The following is a 17,918-nucleotide window of genomic DNA, read 5'->3' on the forward strand; positions in this document are numbered from 1 at the left end:
AGTACATGTGTGATATGTAGACAACAAGAAGTCCCTAGTATGCCTCTTAAACTAGCTTGTTGATTAATGGATGATTAGTTTCATAATCATGAACATTGGATGTTATTAATAACAAGGTTATATCATTATGTGAATGATGTAATGGACACACCCAATTAAGCGTAGCATAAGATCTCGTCATTAAGTTATTTGCTATAAGCTTTTGATACATAGTTACCTAGTCCTTATGACCATGAGATCATGTAAATCACTTATACCGGAAAGGTACTTCGATTACACCAAACACCACTGCGTAAATGGGTGGCTATAAAGGTGGGATTAAGTATCCGGAAAGTATGAGTTGAGGCATATGGATCAACAGTGGGATTTGTCCATCCCGATGACGGATAGATATACTCTGGGCCCTCTCGGTGGAATGTCGTCTAAATGTCTTGCAAGCATATGAATGAGTTCATAAGAGACCACATACCACGGTACGAGTAAAGAGTACTTGTCAGGAGACGAGGTTGAACAAGGTATAGAGTGATACCGAAGATCAAACCTCGGACAAGTAAAATATCGCGAGACAAAGGGAATTGGTAATATATGTGAATGGTTCATTCGATCACTAAAGTCATCGTTGAATATGTGGGAGCCATTATGGATCTCCAGATCCCGCTATTGGTTATTGGTCGGAGTGAGTACTCAACCATGTCCGCATAGTTCACGAACCGTAGGGTGACACACTTAAAGTTGGATGTTGAAATGGTAGTACTTGAATATGGAATGGAGTTCGAATATTTGTTCGGAGTCCCGGATGAGATCCCGGACATCACGAGGAGTTCCGGAATGGTCCGGAGAATAAGATTCATATATAGGATGTCATTTTATGTGAAATAAAATGTCGCGGAAGGTTCTATGGAAGGTTCTAGAAGGTTCTAGAAAAGTCCGGAAGAAACCACCAAGGAAGGTGGAGTCCACATGGGACTCCACCTCCATGGCCGGCCAGCCCTAGATGGGGTGGAGTCCCAAGTGGACTCCACCATAGGGGGCCGGCCACCCCCCACATGGGAGGTGGACATCCCACCTTTGGGTGGGAGTCCTAGTTGGGCTAGGTTTCCCCCTCTTATGGAAGGTTTTGGTTTCGGGTCTTATTCGAAGACTTGGACACCAACACTTGGGATCCACCTATATAATGAGGGGCCAAGGGAGGGGGCCGACCACCCCAAGACCACAAGCTGGCCGCCCCCCATAGAGTGGCCGGCCACCCCTCCCAAACCCTAGCCGCCCCCCTCTCCTCCATATTGCCCGCGTAGCTTAGCGAAGCTCCACCGGACTTCTTCACCGCCACCGACACCACGCCGTCGTGCTGTCGGATTCAAGAGGAGCTACTACTTCCGCTGCCCGCTGGAACGGGGAGGTGGACGTCGTCTTCATCAACAACCGAACGTGTGACCGAGTACGGAGGTGCTGCCCGTTCGTGGCGCCAGAACCGATCGTGACCAAGATCTTCTACGCGCTTTTGCAAGCGGCAAGTGATCGTCTACCGCAGCAACAAGAGCCTCCTCTTGTAGGCTTTGGAATCTCTTCAAGGGTGAGACTCGATACCCCCTCGTTGCTACCGTCTTCTAGATTGCATCTTGGCTTGGATTGCGTGTTCGCGGTAGGAAAATTTTTGTTTTCTATGCAACGTTATCCTACAGTGGTATCAGAGCCGTGTCTATGCATAGATGGTTGCACGAGTAGAACACAATGGTTTGTGGGCGTTGATGCTCTTGTTATCTTTAGTTTGAGTACTTTGCATCTTTGTGGCATAGTGGGATGAAGCGGCTCGGACTAACTTTACATGACCGCGTTCATGAGACTTGTTCCTCGTTCAACATGCAACATGTATTGCATAAGAGGCTTTGCGGGTGTCTGTCTCTCCTACTATAGTGAAGATTCAATTTACTCTTCTATTGACAACATTAGTATCAACGTTGTGGTCCATGTTCGTAGGTAGATTAGATCTCTCTCGAAAACCCTAAACCACGTAAAATATGCAAACCAAATTAGAGACGTCTAACTTGTTTTTGCAGGGTTTGGTGATGTGATATGGCCATAATGTGATGATGAATATGTATGAGATGATCATTATTGTATTGTGGCAACCGGCAGGAGCCTTATGGTTGTCTTTAATTTTCATGTTGAGTAGTATTTCAAAGTAGTTGTAATAGTTGCTACATGGAGGACAATCATGAAGACGGCGCCATGAACCTTGACGCTACGCCGACGATGATGGAGATCATGCCCAAAGATGATGGAGATCATGTCCGTGCTTTGGAGATGAAGATCAAAGGCGCAAAGACAAAAGGGCCATATCATATCACATATGAACTGCATGTGATGTTAATCCTTTTATGCATCTTATTTTGCTTAGATCGCGACGGTAGCATTATAAGATGATCCCTCACATTAATATCAAGATAATAAAGTGTTCTCCCCTCGTATGCACCGTTGTAACAGTCATTGCGTTCAAGCATCTCGTGATGATCGGATGTGATAGATTCAACGATTCACATACAACGGGTGTAAGCCATGTTGCACACGCGGAATACTTGGGTTTGCTTGACGAGCCTAGCATGTACAGACATGGCCTCGGGACAACGGAAACCGAAAGGTTGAACACGAGTCATATGGATGATATGATCAACATGTTGATGTTCACCATTGAAGCTACATCATCTCACGTGATGATCGGTTTTTGGTGTAGTGAATTTGGATCGTGTACCACTTAACAACTATGAGGGATGTTGTATTAAGTGGGAGTTCATTAGTAATTAGATTAAAACATGAACTAATTATCATAAACATAGTCTGAGTAGTATTTTGAATTAATTTTGTAGTATTGGCATCCATATTCTACCATGCGCTAGTCTTGTTAGTGAGATAGAAATACTGTTAAAATCTGATAAGAAACTTTACGGTTTGGTACCGTATTGTTAAAGAATCAAGAATTGATTAAGTCCTATTGCAAACTTTTAGTAAACCTCACATTGTTGATTCAAAGAGCTATGGTTTCAATTAGTACCTAAAGTTATCTTGTCTCCGTGAAACTTGAAGTTCAAATCTGTTTGAAAAGTAAGGAGCTGAAAATTTAGTTTTCAGAAATAATCAAGGTATGAGATATATGTGATATCTAAGACCTTATTGCAAGATGATAGAATAAAGTTTGGTGAGACTACATAAACTCATAAGTTTTATGGGAATGTACGAAGGTTGAAGACGCAAGGCGTCACAATCCTCCAACTATTGGGGCACTAACGATATTCGCATATCCATGAAGTGACCATCCTTAAATATGCACCGTTACTAAGACTCGTCGTTTCGAAGCATCACGTGATGATCGGGTGTGATAGATTCTACGTGTGCATAAAACGGGTGCAAGCTAGATTTGCACATGCAAATACCAAGGTTAAAACTTTACGAGCCTAGCATGTACAGACATGGTCTCGGAAAGTCGTCATGATATGATGGATAAAATTATGAGTGAAACTGTTCATCATATTACAAAGTTACTAATAGTGAAATCTGGAACACTTGTCATATGATGATCAACTTCAAAGTAAGAACCTCAAGGTTATTGGTATTTGACCAACAAACCTAGAAGTTAATGATGTTGATGTGTTTTTCTGAATAATGAGGAAAGCTAAAAGAGAAACTACAAAAGATTATTGGCAGAAAGAAAGAAAAGACTAGAATGTCTAGCTCAGGTGTATATAAATGATATACATGTTATGGTTGTATTCCTAGTTAGGTCTCACAATGAAATTCTTGGGTATTAGTACCATATTGGTTGGTATGAAGTGTCATACAAAACAAAGCAATACAAGAATACAATGGCCTAAGTGACTGACAAGGAATATGATAGGAATGCACGTCTGGAACAAAATAAAGTGTTATTATGTTCATCGTTGGCATTCTATCTAGCCCTTAGAATTTATAATAAAGAACTTAATAATTGTTATTTTGCTCTGGTCAAATGAAAACAATGAGTTGTTCAAATTATGACATTACTCCATGTACGATGGATAAGTTATTATAAATCTTAATGGTGAAACACACATACATAACACTGACGCTAAAATGCCATAAGGCAAATGAGTTGAATTCCACTTATTTGTGGAACCGCCATTTAGGTCATGTTAGAAAGGAACACATGAAGGAACTCCATGCAAATGGATTTTTGGAGTCATTTGATTTTTGAATCATTTGGCGCTTGCAAATCTTTTCTAAAGAGAATGATTAAAATACCATTCATAGGCCAAGAGTTGAACGGGCAACAAACTTAGTGGAAAAATACATAATGATGTATATGGTTCACTGAGCATAGTTGTGTGCGGGAGATTCTTCTACTTCATGAAAACTTTCAACAATGAATTGAGTATATATATGAGGATATATTCGATAAGGAATAAGTTTGAAACATTTGAATGGGTTCAAATAAATTTCAACATGAAGTGGAAATCATCGTAATGGAAAAAGTCAAATATCTATGATTGGATCATGGTGGAAATATTTGAATTACGAGTTTTAGCGAACATCTAAGAGAGTTATAAAATTGTTCTACAACTCACATTTCTTGGAGTATCATAATGATGATATAGTATCCGAGATATGTATCCAAACCTTGTTGGATCAATGATGAGATAAAATATTGATGCCATTATATTTTTGTGGATTATGCTTTAGTGACTACCGCTTTTACACTGAATAGAGCATCATCATGATCCGATGAAATGACACCATACAAGTTATGGCATGGGTATAAACCCTAATAGTCTTTTCTTAAATTTTGGTCTAAGAATTTACAACCAAAATCGGATGAATGTCTTTGTTGGTTATCCCAGAGATTTAATTGGGAATTCTTCCCACGAAACAAAAACAAAAGTGTTTGTCAATGTTTCTTATTTCCAAGAAATTATTTCTAGTGAAGTATTTGAGTGGGAGGACAATATAATTAGATAAGGTTTATGAACCTGAGCATAATGATCAGAGTAGCGCAGCATCGGAATTGGTTTCGGAAGCGGCCACGACGATTATGGCTCCCATGACTACAAAGTGTTTTAGCCATGGAGATCGAAGTACATATTGAACCTTGTAGGTATGGTTTACTTTGTGATCAAATAAATGATTTGTGGACAAAGGATTGATTTTGAACAATGATAAACCAACTACAAACAAAGATGTTATGATGAGCCCTAACTCCGTTAAAATGGCCATGCGCCATGAAATCCATAATAGATGAATACTTTTTGAAAGTAAATGGATCTATAGACTTGGATGAAATATCCTTGAAGAAGCTCGACTTGTCGAAAAATTGTTTACGACAAAGTTCAAAGAGTTGACTATGATAAAGATTAGATCTTCCATAGAAATGCTTATAGTCTATGTGGATTATTCTAGTAATCACTACATATTTCTTTTATGAGATATGCTAGTAGGATGGCAAAATACATTACTTATCAGAAGTATGTATTAAATGTGTATACAAGATACAACCAAGAGTTTTGCTGATCTGTGGAATATTAGATAGGTATACAAACTTCAATTTGATGAAGTGAGTATCGTGGAGTTTGAATCTTCACCAGATGAAATAGTCAAAGAGTTTTTGATTTCATCAGAGACGATGAAGAGGCTTGCATTTGCAAGAAATTAAGTGGGAGCGCTGAGACATATTTATAATACTTTATGTAGGTGACATATAGTTGGTTATAAATAATGTAATAATATACTTGATTAAAAGGTTTCATTGAGAAATTAATTTCAATGAAAGGATATGGACTGAAACAAATTTAGTGTCAAGATCTATGAAGATAGATTGAAACACATAAATAAGTTTAAGTCAAAGTACATAGAATAGATATTGAAATAGTTCAATATGGAAATATTAAGAAAATATTCTTGTCATGTTAAAGTTTTAACAAGACTTAAGTGTATCTGACACTCAATGAGTAAAAACACATGAGTGATTATAGATCACGAATAATATGTACACAATCAGATATCATGTGCTATAAAGTGTTATGAGCATATACCAGAATGATTCATATGATGATCATTGGACGACAGTAGGAATATCCTTGAGTACTTTAGAAGAACTAAGGATATATATATATTTTTGTATGAAGAAATGACAAACAAATCGCTGTAAGGTGTTACACCAATATTGTTTTTGTCACATATAAAACATAATTTCAATCTCAAATTAGACTAAGTGTTGTTTAAAAGGTAGCACAATGAGCTAGAAGTTGTCTATGCTAGATTTAGAAGAGTTCTAAATATTGTGATGGATTCTACAAAAGAAGGCAGAATATGTCATTGTTTTGACAATGACAAAGGATGTTAAGTCAGGAGGTTCTTTGAGAATTTGGTGTAGTTCCGACAGAGTCAGAACTTTGAAGCTATATTGTGTGTGACAATATTAGTGACATATTTTCAGACCGCGGAATTAAGGTTCCACCAGAAGACCAAACATATTTAATGCCGACTCATTTGAAAATGAGTGATGCGTTGAGACGCAAATGAATTACAAAATACATACGTTTCTGAGCGTGTCAGATCCGTTGACTAAAAACCTCTCCCGTGAGCAATACATGATAAAGCACCATAAGGCCAAGGTGTTATATCTTTACAAATGTAAACTAGATTATTGACTCTAGTGCAAGTGGGAGACTGAAGGAGATATGCCCTAGAGGCAATAATAAAGTGGTTATTATTTATATCTTTATGTTTATGATAAATGTTTATATATCATGCTATAATTGTATTAACCGAAACATTAGTACATGTGTGATATGTAGACAACAAGAAGTCCCTAGTATGCCTCTTAAACTAGCTTGTTGATTAATGGATGATTAGTTTCATAATCATGAACATTGGATGTTATTAATAACAAGGTTATATCATTATGTGAATGATGTAATGGACACACCCAATTAAGCGTAGCATAAGATCTCGTCATTAAGTTATTTGCTATAAGCTTTTGATACATAGTTACCTAGTCCTTATGACCATGAGATCATGTAAATCACTTATACCAGAAAGGTACTTTGATTACACCAAACACCACTGCGTAAATGGGTGGCTATAAAGGTGGGATTAAGTATCCGGAAAGTATGAGTTGAGGCATATGGATCAACAGTGGGATTTGTCCATCCCGATGACGGATAGATATACTCTGGGCCCTCTCGGTGGAATGTCGTCTAAATGTCTTGCAAGCATATGAATGAGTTCATAAGAGACCACATACCACGGTACGAGTAAAGAGTACTTGTCAGGAGACGAGGTTGAACAAGGTATAGAGTGATACCGAAGATCAAACCTCGGACAAGTAAAATATCGCGAGACAAAGGGAATTGGTAATATATGTGAATGGTTCATTCGATCACTAAAGTCATCGTTGAATATGTGGGAGCCATTATGGATCTCCAGATCCCGCTATTGGTTATTGGTCGGAGTGAGTACTCAACCATGTCCGCATAGTTCACGAACCGTAGGGTGACACACTTAAAGTTGGATGTTGAAATGGTAGTACTTGAATATGGAATGGAGTTCGAATATTTGTTCGGAGTCCCGGATGAGATCCCAGACATCACGAGGAGTTAGGAATGGTCCGGAGAATAAGATTCATATATAGGATGTCATTTTATGTGAAATAAAATGTCGCGGAAGGTTCTATGGAAGGTTCTAGAAGGTTCTAGAAAAGTCCGGAAGAAACCACCAAGGAAGGTGGAGTCCACATGGGACTCCACCTCCATGGCCGGCCAGCCCTAGATGGGGTGGAGTCCCAAGTGGACTCCACCATAGGGGGCCGGCCACCCCCCACATGGGAGGTGGAAATCCCACCTTTGGGTGGGAGTCCTAGTTGGGCTAGGTTTCCCCCTCTTATAGAAGGTTTTGGTTTCGGGTCTTATTCGAAGACTTGGACACCAACACTTGGGATCCACCTATATAATGAGGGGCCAAGGGAGGGGGCCGACCACCCCAAGACCACAAGCTGGCCGCCCCCCATAGAGTGGCCGGCCACCCCTCCCAAACCCTAGCCGCCCCCCTCTCCTCCATATTGCCCGCGTAGCTTAGCGAAGCTCCGCCGGACTTCTTCACCGCCACCGACACCACGCCGTCGTGCTGTCGGATTCAAGAGGAGCTACTACTTCCGCTGCCCGCTGGAACGGGGAGGTGGACGTCGTCTTCATCAACAACCGAACGTGTGACCGAGTACGGAGGTGCTGCCCGTTCGTGGCGCCGGAACCGATCGTGACCAAGATCTTCTACGCGCTTTTGCAAGCGGCAAGTGATCGTCTACCGCAGCAACAAGAGCCTCCTCTTGTAGGCTTTGGAATCTCTTCAAGGGTGAGACTCGATACCCCCTCGTTGCTACCGTCTTCTAGATTGCATCTTGGTTTGGATTGCGTGTTCGCGGTAGGAAATTTTTTGTTTTCTATGCAACGTTATCCTACAGTCATGCCATGGAGCCATAAAGACTTCGCCTTACCAGCTCGTCTATGGGCAGGAAGCCGTATTACCTTGGGAAATTACGGCTGGATCAAGACGTGTCACGTTTCAGAATGATCTAACAGCTGAAGAATATGCAGCTCTGATGAGTGATACCATTGAAGATGCAACGGAACTTAGACTTTGGTCATTGGAGAAGATTAAAGAGAACAAAGCCAGGGTAGCTCGTGCATACAATAAGAAGGTGAGACTAAAGGAGTTCCAAGTTGGTGATCTGGTATGGGAAGCAGTATTGCCATTAGGAACCAAGGATAAAGCATATGGCAAATGGTCTCCTAATTGGCACGGTCCATATAAAGTCGTCCAGGCATTGAAGGGTAATGCATACATGCTAGAGCAGCTGGACGGTGCTAAGTTCCCAGTAGCTGTCAATGGTCAACATCTCAAGAAATATTTCCCAAGCATGTGGGATGACCAGTAAATGAAATATGGGGGCCGATTCATGAAATCGGCCAGTAAAAAAAATTTATATACAAATCATAGCCGATGCATGGACATCAACTTTAGAATAACGAAAAAGCCGATGTGAAAACATCGACTCTAGAGGAACAGAGGAACAACATTCAATGGAGCGGATTAACAGATCGGTTTCATGCCAGAGTTCATGGCATCTGAGGTAATTTTCCCGTGGATTGCTGAATCTGTGCGTTTGAGACCGGGAGATGGCGTGGACACGAATTGGATCTGTTGACCGCGTGAATAGGCAACTTTTATGGCCTTAAAGCATGTTTATGGCATAAGCCGATGCCTTGTCATCGGTTCTTTGTGCATCGACTTCGTTTGACAATCGGCAAAATCGACAAAGAAGCAAAATTAATTGAGGAATATTTCTTCATTAATAAAAGATTTCTTACAAAGAAAGAGCCGATTGCTCAAGGAAGGAAGAACAAAAGAAGGGCCTATTGACCAATCTACTACTACTAGGCCTATACTAGTGGATCCTAGTCTACGGGCCGTTGCTACCCTCATCGTCGTCGGAGCTCTCGTCGGCGCTGCTGCCGGCGGGCTCCTCGTCACTGCTCCAGCGACCCCCAGGGGGGGCCTCGTCATCTTCATCGTCGACGTCGTCATCGTCGTCATCGTCATCATCATCTGACCCGGCGCGGAACCGCTTCGCCGGCGGGTAATCCTCGAGGGAGTCGGTGTCGTCGTCTTCCTCCTCCTCGTCCTCGGAGATGGTGTACCCGTCCCAGGAGAACGAGTCATCCTCGCTCTCCGATTCCAGTTCCCCATCGGCGAGGAACTGGAGCTCTTCGTCTCCGCTGGTCAAGGACTTGTCGTCCTCGGACCAAACGGAGGAGGCGTGGTCCTCCTGGTCCTACTCTTCTGGGGCGCGCTTGTTGTGCGCCGCCATCTGAGCAGCCACCGGGTCCCACTCCGGCGTCGGCTCACGAGATGAGGAAGAATCGAAGAATACCGACGAGCTGGAGGAGGACGAAGAGGAGAAGGACTGGGAGGAGAGAAACGATGAGGCGGAGGAGGAAGAGGAGGAAGACATTGCTCTGGATTGGGGTTTTTTGGGTGCCGATGGCCAGAACAGAGCAAGGGGATGAAGTGGCGAACTGTTCAGAGCGGTTAAATAAAGGGGATATAGTAGAGATTCAATGCCACAGCAGTTTCCGAGGAGGTGGTGCCGAAAGAAAAAGAAAAACAACGGTCAAATCACGCGGAGAAGTTGAGAAGGCAAGGCATCATGATGAAGGATACTGCGACGGTTTTGCTCTGCCACGACATGACCCGACGAAGAAAAAGCAGAGTGATTTTGGAATTATCAATTCCAAAACCAGGGGGCATGTGTTATCACCAGAATTTGACCAAGTCAGAGGTGGGCCGCGATCAAGATTGGGCTTGAAGAATATACATGGAAGAAATACGTGAACTGGCCTTGTACACGAAGTTTGGGCTAGTTTGCCCTTGTATCTGTAAATTTAGTAGGATACGTGTCGGTTAGTTAGAGTTTGGCTCGTGCACGGTTAGGATTATTCCCATGTTAGAAAGTCTACGGATTATAAATATGTATCTAGGGTTATCAAGAAAGACAACAATCACGTTCATCACAAACCAATCTAGGCGCATCGCCAACCCCTTGTTTCGAGGGTTTCTTCCGGGTAAGCATCATGCTGCCTAGATCGCATCTTGCGATCTAGGCAGTATACGTTTATTCATTGTTCATGCGTTGCTCGTGCTGAAGCCTTTTTGATGGCGAGCAACGTAGTTATCATAGACGTGTTAGGGTTAGCATTGCTTTACCGTGCTACATGTTTTCGTCCATGCAACCCTTAGACGTCTAGCCGTCCTTATACCTTTCTTAGGTGTAAGGGCGGCACCTTGCTTGATCGTTGCTTAGTAGATCCGATCCGTTATGATCGCTCCTTGATTCTTCAAGGATTAGTTTAAAATCTGCATAGTTAGGCCTTACAAACGGGTTGAATGATCCAATAGCACGTAGGGTGTAGTTTGCTAACCCTAGACAAGATGTTCTGGGGATCAACTTAATGTTGGTTTTTAGGCCTTGTCTAGGGTCGGTTTATTATCACCGTGCGTGGCTGCCAGGCTCAACCACGAGTAGGATGTTCCGATTATGCGGTGAAAACCCTAGATTGTCGTAGGTCGTTTTAGCTTTGTTTTGATCAAGCAGGACCACCATGCAATCGTAAACCCCATACGAGTCATGGGTGGATCGGCTCCTTGAGCCGATTCACGGGATAACCTGAGAGCCGATCGAGGCTCATATTTAATGTTTACGTGTATGCCATGCAGGAAACTAAGCGAAGCAAATCCATCACCTTCCTGATCAGGTATAGATCAGGTGGCACGCCCTTGCACTAGCATCGGGACGTGTGTACCAGGAGCTTTGCGGGCCGTCGCTCGGAGGGACCAGGGCCAGCCGCAGCCCTAGGTTGTTCCCGGCTCTTCATGTTGCCAGCCGTTGCTCGCCGGTGGGTTTCGCACACCAACAGAGACTTGAGGATGCCGAAACTGCTTTAAACGAGCACAAGGCCGCACAGGCTACACGTGAAAAGGGAATCCTCAAGCGCTTGAACACGCAAAATCGGCGCTTCCTCGGTAATTTTATCGATCCCTTCCATTTTTCTTAAGACTTGCTTTTTCTTACTTGCTGTTAATCAACATTTATTTCCTATGACAGGTCAAACAAACCAAGAATTTGATCTTGAAAATCCTGTCGATGATCCTCTCCTTGACGCACTTTCTTATCTGGAGTTTAATGGCCAAGAAATTCGTGAAGGCGTGGTCAATGCTGACGCAGGATTGTCGAAGCTGTTCCCCTACTTCTTCCCGAAGAAAGAGGAGCCTAAGACTTTCCTTGCCCTTGCCAAGGACTTCAACCCACCGGAGGATCTTGGACTGAAGATGCACCAGGAGAACATGAAGGTTGCTGTCGAGAACACTGTTGCCTTGGTCGCTGACAACCAACAAACTGTTGACTGGATGAAAGTTGGCGACACCGAGCAAATAGAGCAAACAAAATGGCGGTCGTTGATCAAGGCAGCCAAGCCTAACACGAAGAAAAAAATTCCAACACAAGAGTTGTGCGAAATGGTGAGGTAAAGCTACTTTGCAAAGGAAATTCAAACGGGCGACTGTGTGCGATAAATTTGGTAAATTTCTCTCAAAAAAGCTTCAAACCTGAACACAAATTGAAGATTTACAACTAACGAAACTCGAAACCGATTGTCGGAATGGAATCATATCATCGATGCATATCTTTTTCATGTACAACTTATTTTGACTCTAAGCATGGTAGTGTTGATTAGAAAGGAGTATGCGAAGTAGATTAAACGAGGTAGTAGCTAGTTTACCTTTCTTTTCCCCACAGCTCTCACTTCTCCGGTAGCTCCGTCCCTCTCAGATCCAGGGCCGCTGGCCCCTCCCTCTCCTCTCCGGCGGCGGCCGGCGACGAGTAGGTGAGGGTCCCTCCCCTGTACAGAAGTAGATAGGTGTTTCCTAGATTAGGTGTTGTTGGCGCTATGCCGTTGCTTTGGAGTGGAGCGCCGATGCTTGCGGGCTGCATCGGGCTGTTCCCGGTGGTCTTCTTCCTCTCCCTGGCGCTTCAACGGTTGAAGCCGGAGACGGTGAGGAGAAGCACCACCGCCATCTCCTTCAATAAGCCCCTAGCGGTTCTTCCAGATGTTGCTCTGGAGGAGTGTTGCTGTGCACGTGATGTGGAGGCTCTTGTTTCTCATCTTCTTGTCAGCCATCATGGAGATGGAGAAAGGGAGAAGGGAGCTGGAGCTCTGCGTCGTGGTGTATGGCTTGGATCTGCAGCTGCTTTCTTCAGGAGTTCCATAGTGGAGGACGATGCGACGGCGTGGCCATCTTGCCTCCACTCCTTATGGCCGGTAGGCGGCCCTCCTCAGCCATGCGATGGCTGTCCTACCTCCTGGCCGCAGGCCGATTTGGAGGCACTTCTACTCCGGCTGAAGGTTCCTCAGGGATGTCGCCCCAAGTGGTCAGTCCCCGGCGACGATATCCTTGCTCCGGCCGTCGAGTTCTCTTGGCATTGTGGTGGAGAAGAGCCCGAAGCACTTGATTGCTTTTCTCTCTCTTTATTTCGGGTTCTTGATGTAAAAGAACAAGTCCTGTTGGTAGTTTCTATTTTATTTCTGGACTGTTGTGTAATGTGTACCCACCACTCAATATAACTTATAAGCAGCTTGGGTCCGTGAGGACCCGATCCTTGTTCAAAAAAAAAAAAAAAAAAAAAAAAGAAGTAGATTAAACGAGAGTGAGTGGAGCAACCTCAAGTACCCCACGTGCAAAGTTGCATCGCTAGGTCAAAGAACCGGCATGGCTCCATGAAAACTGCCGATCCGACAGTTCCTCCAGGGCCAAGCCTGGAGGTGCTTTGAGAAGCGTGTTGGCCGCAATGCAGACGGAGTCTAGGAAATCAGTCGGGACGTTTTTGTCTCCCATGAGCCTAGCTAGAGGGCATGCAGTCTGGCAAACACGACGCAAGGCGGCCGTTAAATCTCTCTCGATATCTCTTTGTCGCTGTGTCTCTCTCCCTCAAGAAGCAGCCATCCATCTTATTAAAACTGGCGACCTACACCCACCATTCCTTTTGCGATTTAATAATAATGATAATATAAATTACGGAACACAAAAATTATACCATTGCAAAATATAACATCTATTTTTAATGAGATATATTTATATATTTCCTCGGATCCATTTTTTTTGAACAAATATATATTAGGACAGCAAGCCGACCTTCGATCCATATTAGTTGCATCCAATATAGATATATCTAGACATATTTTAGTTCTGGGTACATACATACCATATAATTCACGTTAAGTTTAGGGGAGTGCCTAATGAACAGGTAGCTGTTTTACAATTCGGTAACAGACAGTTTTTAGGCCAATTAGAAAAAGACACTTGTACAACCCAACTAATGACAGAATGAGTAAAACTGGCTATTTTTCATTTAGTAAACAGACACATTTTGGACTTCCTGTAACGGTCCATTGTTTCTTTCACGCATTCAGTTCTCGCCCTTTTTTTTAGTCATCCGTACTCACGTCAGAAACATGATTTTTGGCATGTGAATGGTTGGCTAAAACCTAAGTTGCACGGGCTAAAAAATGGGCACCACAATGAGTTGATGTTTCAGTGTTTGTTGGTCTGGACTGGGCTCGGTACAAGACACCTAAAGAGATGCCGACTAATAGAAAATAAGATTCTGAAAACTTTTAAAAAAGGTAAAATTTGAATGTAGTCTAGAAATTCAAGTTGACTAACTCAAAGACCTAATCCAGCGCACCACTGCGATGTAAAAGCGAAAGATACTGAAGAGTAATGCTCTTGAACTCTAAGAGACTACAAACCAATAAACTAAAAAACTGAAGTTACAGTATATATCACTATCTTGAATAATATCATAAGCTCAACAATAGAGGTAGACAGTGCCTGCAACATCTGCGGAAGAGAAGAGAAATCCAGCTTCCATGTTAGTCTCATGTGCTAACGCAAGAGCCTTGACGGCAGAAATGCGCAAAGTATGGGATTTACTGAAGGAAGAACCTTCAAATATACAGGTACAGACTAGCAGCCTCTGATGCTAGCAAACACAAAGAAAACAAAGCAGAGGCTTATCCTCCTCTTCCTTTGGCTGGCTTTGCATTTGATAAATGATTGTGTTCATGAGAGGGAGACATCACCATCAAGGTCCAGTTATCTTCTTCGGGAACTACCTTGACAGTCTGAATGTCAACCATAATCCAAACCCTGATGAAAAAAGGGGAAGAAAATGTAATTGTGAATCCTAGAGCCACCACTGCAATTTCTAACAAAGTTATATCGAACACCGACAACTCTCGATGAACTACTCCTGCTCTAAAATAGAATATTTATGCCTCTGGTTCTTTGGTGTTGTTGTTAGGAACACCCAGGGTTCAGTGATCCTGTTAGCTACAAACTCCTTGCTAAGATGTGGTCAACCTGAAGAAGCTGAGGTTGTCGCATGTCTTCAAGGTCTGAACTTGTAAAAGGAAAATGGTATCTACATAGTGGTTGTTGAATGTGATTGCTCTACTATAGTTGAAAGAACAAAGACTGCCGTAAGTGACAGATCCCAGTTCTGCTCCACCTATACGAAACAAGGACTGAGATAACTGATAACTATAGAGAAAGAATGAAAACTAAGACGCTTAGTGGAAAATGAAGAGCAATATCAGAACTGAAGAAATGCAAAAACACTGAATAAAGATAGCAAATGAACTAGAAAAATGACTAATGATGAATGAAAACCGAAGACTGAGATGACTGAGTAATGAGACAAATATGTGAAATGAAGAATGATGGATGACTAAACATAGTTAATTTCTATCTTTATTACATGACTGAAAATGATGAATGAAGATTGAAGACTAAGATGACTGAATAATGAGAAAACATGAGGAATGAAGAATGATGGATGACTAAAGATAATAAATTGCTATCTCTATGTCATGACTGAAAATGGTGATGAAGACTGCGAAGGCCAAACAATGAGTTACTAAAAAAATGAAATTTCTTAGAGGACTAAAATGATGAATGAAGAATGAATAAAGATAGCTATTAATTAATACTCCCTCTGTTTCATTCTATAGTGCTTATAGTTTTTTAGCACGGAAATTAGCGCAAGAGTATTTTTTACAGAAGACCCATAGCTAAATGATTTGAGATCAACGTAAAATTTGGGAAATCCATATCTTAATAAATTACCATAATAAATTTGGGAGCCGAACGATTTGGGAGCTGAATGGGGAGGGGGTAATTGAAAAAAACCTAAGCTACAACCTTATATTCTGAAACAAATGCCAAAAATCTATAGGCACTATAGAAAGGAACGGAGGGAGTAATTAAGTTATATATTCATGACATGACTGAAAAAGATGATAAATTGAAAATAAAATGAGAACAATGATTGAGATACTAAGTCACTAAAAACTAAGAAACTCAATAACGTAAATACCAAAGAGAAAAATAAGAATACAAGGTCCCGAGCAACTGAAAAGGGACTTATTTATTGACTGAGATAGGCAACACAAAGAGACTGGATAAATGAGCAAAATATAGAACTGAGCAAATATGAATGAGCAAGTCAGACTGAGCAAAATTTGGCTAAGCATAGAAGACAAGACTGAAAAGTTGAGATACATGAAACATAAGAGACTGAGATAATGAAAACAAGAACCGAGAAACAAATATAAATAAGCAAACAATACTTTTTGCATTGGACTAGGACAATTAACTAAAAACTGGCATTTGCTAACAGTACAAGAGTTTCACTGAAACAGTGGTTTCAGAACATGGGATTATTATGAATTAGTGCTAGGAGGAACTAGACACTAAATGATATAGTAGAAGCGGGACCTCGGCGTGAGAATTTCAGAAATTCGCTCCTGACAGGATTTGAACTCTGGTCGTTGAGGTTCACCACTGCAACCCCAACCATTAGGCTATGCCTACGTCCTCAGAACATGGGATTATTCATCAGACTACTTGTGTTGGAACTGGATGGAACCCCATCACAGAATGGAGTGGCGGAAAGGGAAAGGAAGAACCGACATCTGCAGGAGGTGGCACGGTCACTTATGTTTCGTTTACCTTTCCCGAGGCTCATGCCGGATGGCCGGCACCACCAAACTCGCCCTCGGTTCTGCAGAAACAAAAACCATCAAAACCAAAGTGGTCGATTCAGCCATTCCTAGATCGGTGCATCCAAATCTAGATCCACACGGATTATAGTTATCTGAATCGACGCACTAAACTACCTTGCCCATCTTTTTGATGCAGTTTAGTTTACTATCAACTGAATTTTTCGACCAGCCGACACTTACAGCACAAAGTGCAAAGTATAGGATGGCCACGCGCACGGGCCGGCTAGCTGCAGCTCGCAGCCGACGGGCACGTGCACAGATGGTAGCACCGCAATCTGCGCCTCTTCCTCACGCAACGCTGCAGCAGGTGCTCGTCAGTCAACATTGCCTTCGACCAGGGTCACCCAATCGATTAGACGAACACTCGTGCAACAACGTTCACTCACCTGAGCCGAGCGTCCTCCTGGGCGGCATCGCCGCTGCCAGAACCCGGCGATAAGAACCTCTCGCCACGCCGTACCGCACCCTATGTGTGATTGAGAAGACAGAGAATTGTTGACGATTGAGATACGAAAGAGGCGCAACAAATCGAAACAGAGTGGATTTGGTTGGTTAAGTTGCTTGCCTACCACGATGGCGAGGTGTTGTGGCTGGGCGCGGGGAGGGTGACGCGAGCGAAGAAGCTCGTTGACGCCATTGCCCGCGGGGTGGGTGAATCGACGATCTCTTCCCCTAGGGCAAGGATGGACGCGAGCCGCGGCTCTCTCTAGCGCCTGCAGGGGGGTCACCGCTCTGTCCGTCGGCGGTCTCCCAGCTCGCGAACCACCGCCCCAGCCGACACCGGACGAGTTGGCTCCGGTCTTCCCCCTCCTCTGCCGAGCACAAAGAGCGGTGACTTCCGACCCAGAATGAAAAAAAAAACTCAAAATAGTTAATGCAGTGACTCAGCCGACGGGGAAAATGGAATGAGAGACAACCGGCGCTGAGATTCGTGCAAGCATCCAACGATACAAAAAAGTGACTGTGCCCCAATTGAAAAACAGCTAGCTGTTTAATAGGAAAAGTGTAAGTTTATCAAATTGACAACACTAAGTTCTAATGCAAGGCGTTGCCATAAAACGGGTAGCGCCCTAAGTAATAAGTCTCCTAATCGTACACGTGAAGTGAGCCGTATCCGCTTCGAGCCCAGACTGCACCAATATACGGTACGGGGGCCTGGAAAACGGAAAGAGAAACAGTTCGTAGGTGACCATGGCAACTAGCCGAGGCGATGAGATC

The 17,918-nt window shown here is 43.0% G+C and overlaps 1 protein-coding gene across 2 annotated transcripts; it reads right to left on the reverse strand.

Moving 5' to 3' along the window:
• Positions 1-14,387: 14,387 nt before the first annotated feature.
• Positions 14,388-17,556, reverse strand: LOC127309865 (uncharacterized). Of its 2 annotated transcripts, none has more exons than XR_007857326.2 (5): positions 17,270-17,556; positions 17,087-17,166; positions 16,815-16,998; positions 16,648-16,699; positions 14,388-14,784 (listed from the first exon to the last, which is right to left on the reverse strand). XR_007857326.2 is itself a non-coding variant. In XM_051340583.2 (5 exons), exons 1-4 carry the CDS (start codon positions 17,335-17,337, stop codon positions 16,660-16,662), a joined length of 306 nt encoding a protein of 101 aa, XP_051196543.1. In that variant the 5' UTR covers positions 17,338-17,556; the 3' UTR covers positions 14,388-14,784; positions 16,648-16,659. The 2 variants fall into 2 exon arrangements, 1 of the variants encoding a protein (XP_051196543.1); XM_051340583.2 differs by having other exon boundaries at positions 16,881-16,998.
• Between the last annotated feature and the right edge of the window lie 362 nt (positions 17,557-17,918).

Source organism: Lolium perenne, chromosome 1, assembly GCF_019359855.2.
Source record: "Lolium perenne isolate Kyuss_39 chromosome 1, Kyuss_2.0, whole genome shotgun sequence".
NCBI classification, from domain to species: domain Eukaryota; kingdom Viridiplantae; phylum Streptophyta; class Magnoliopsida; order Poales; family Poaceae; genus Lolium; species Lolium perenne.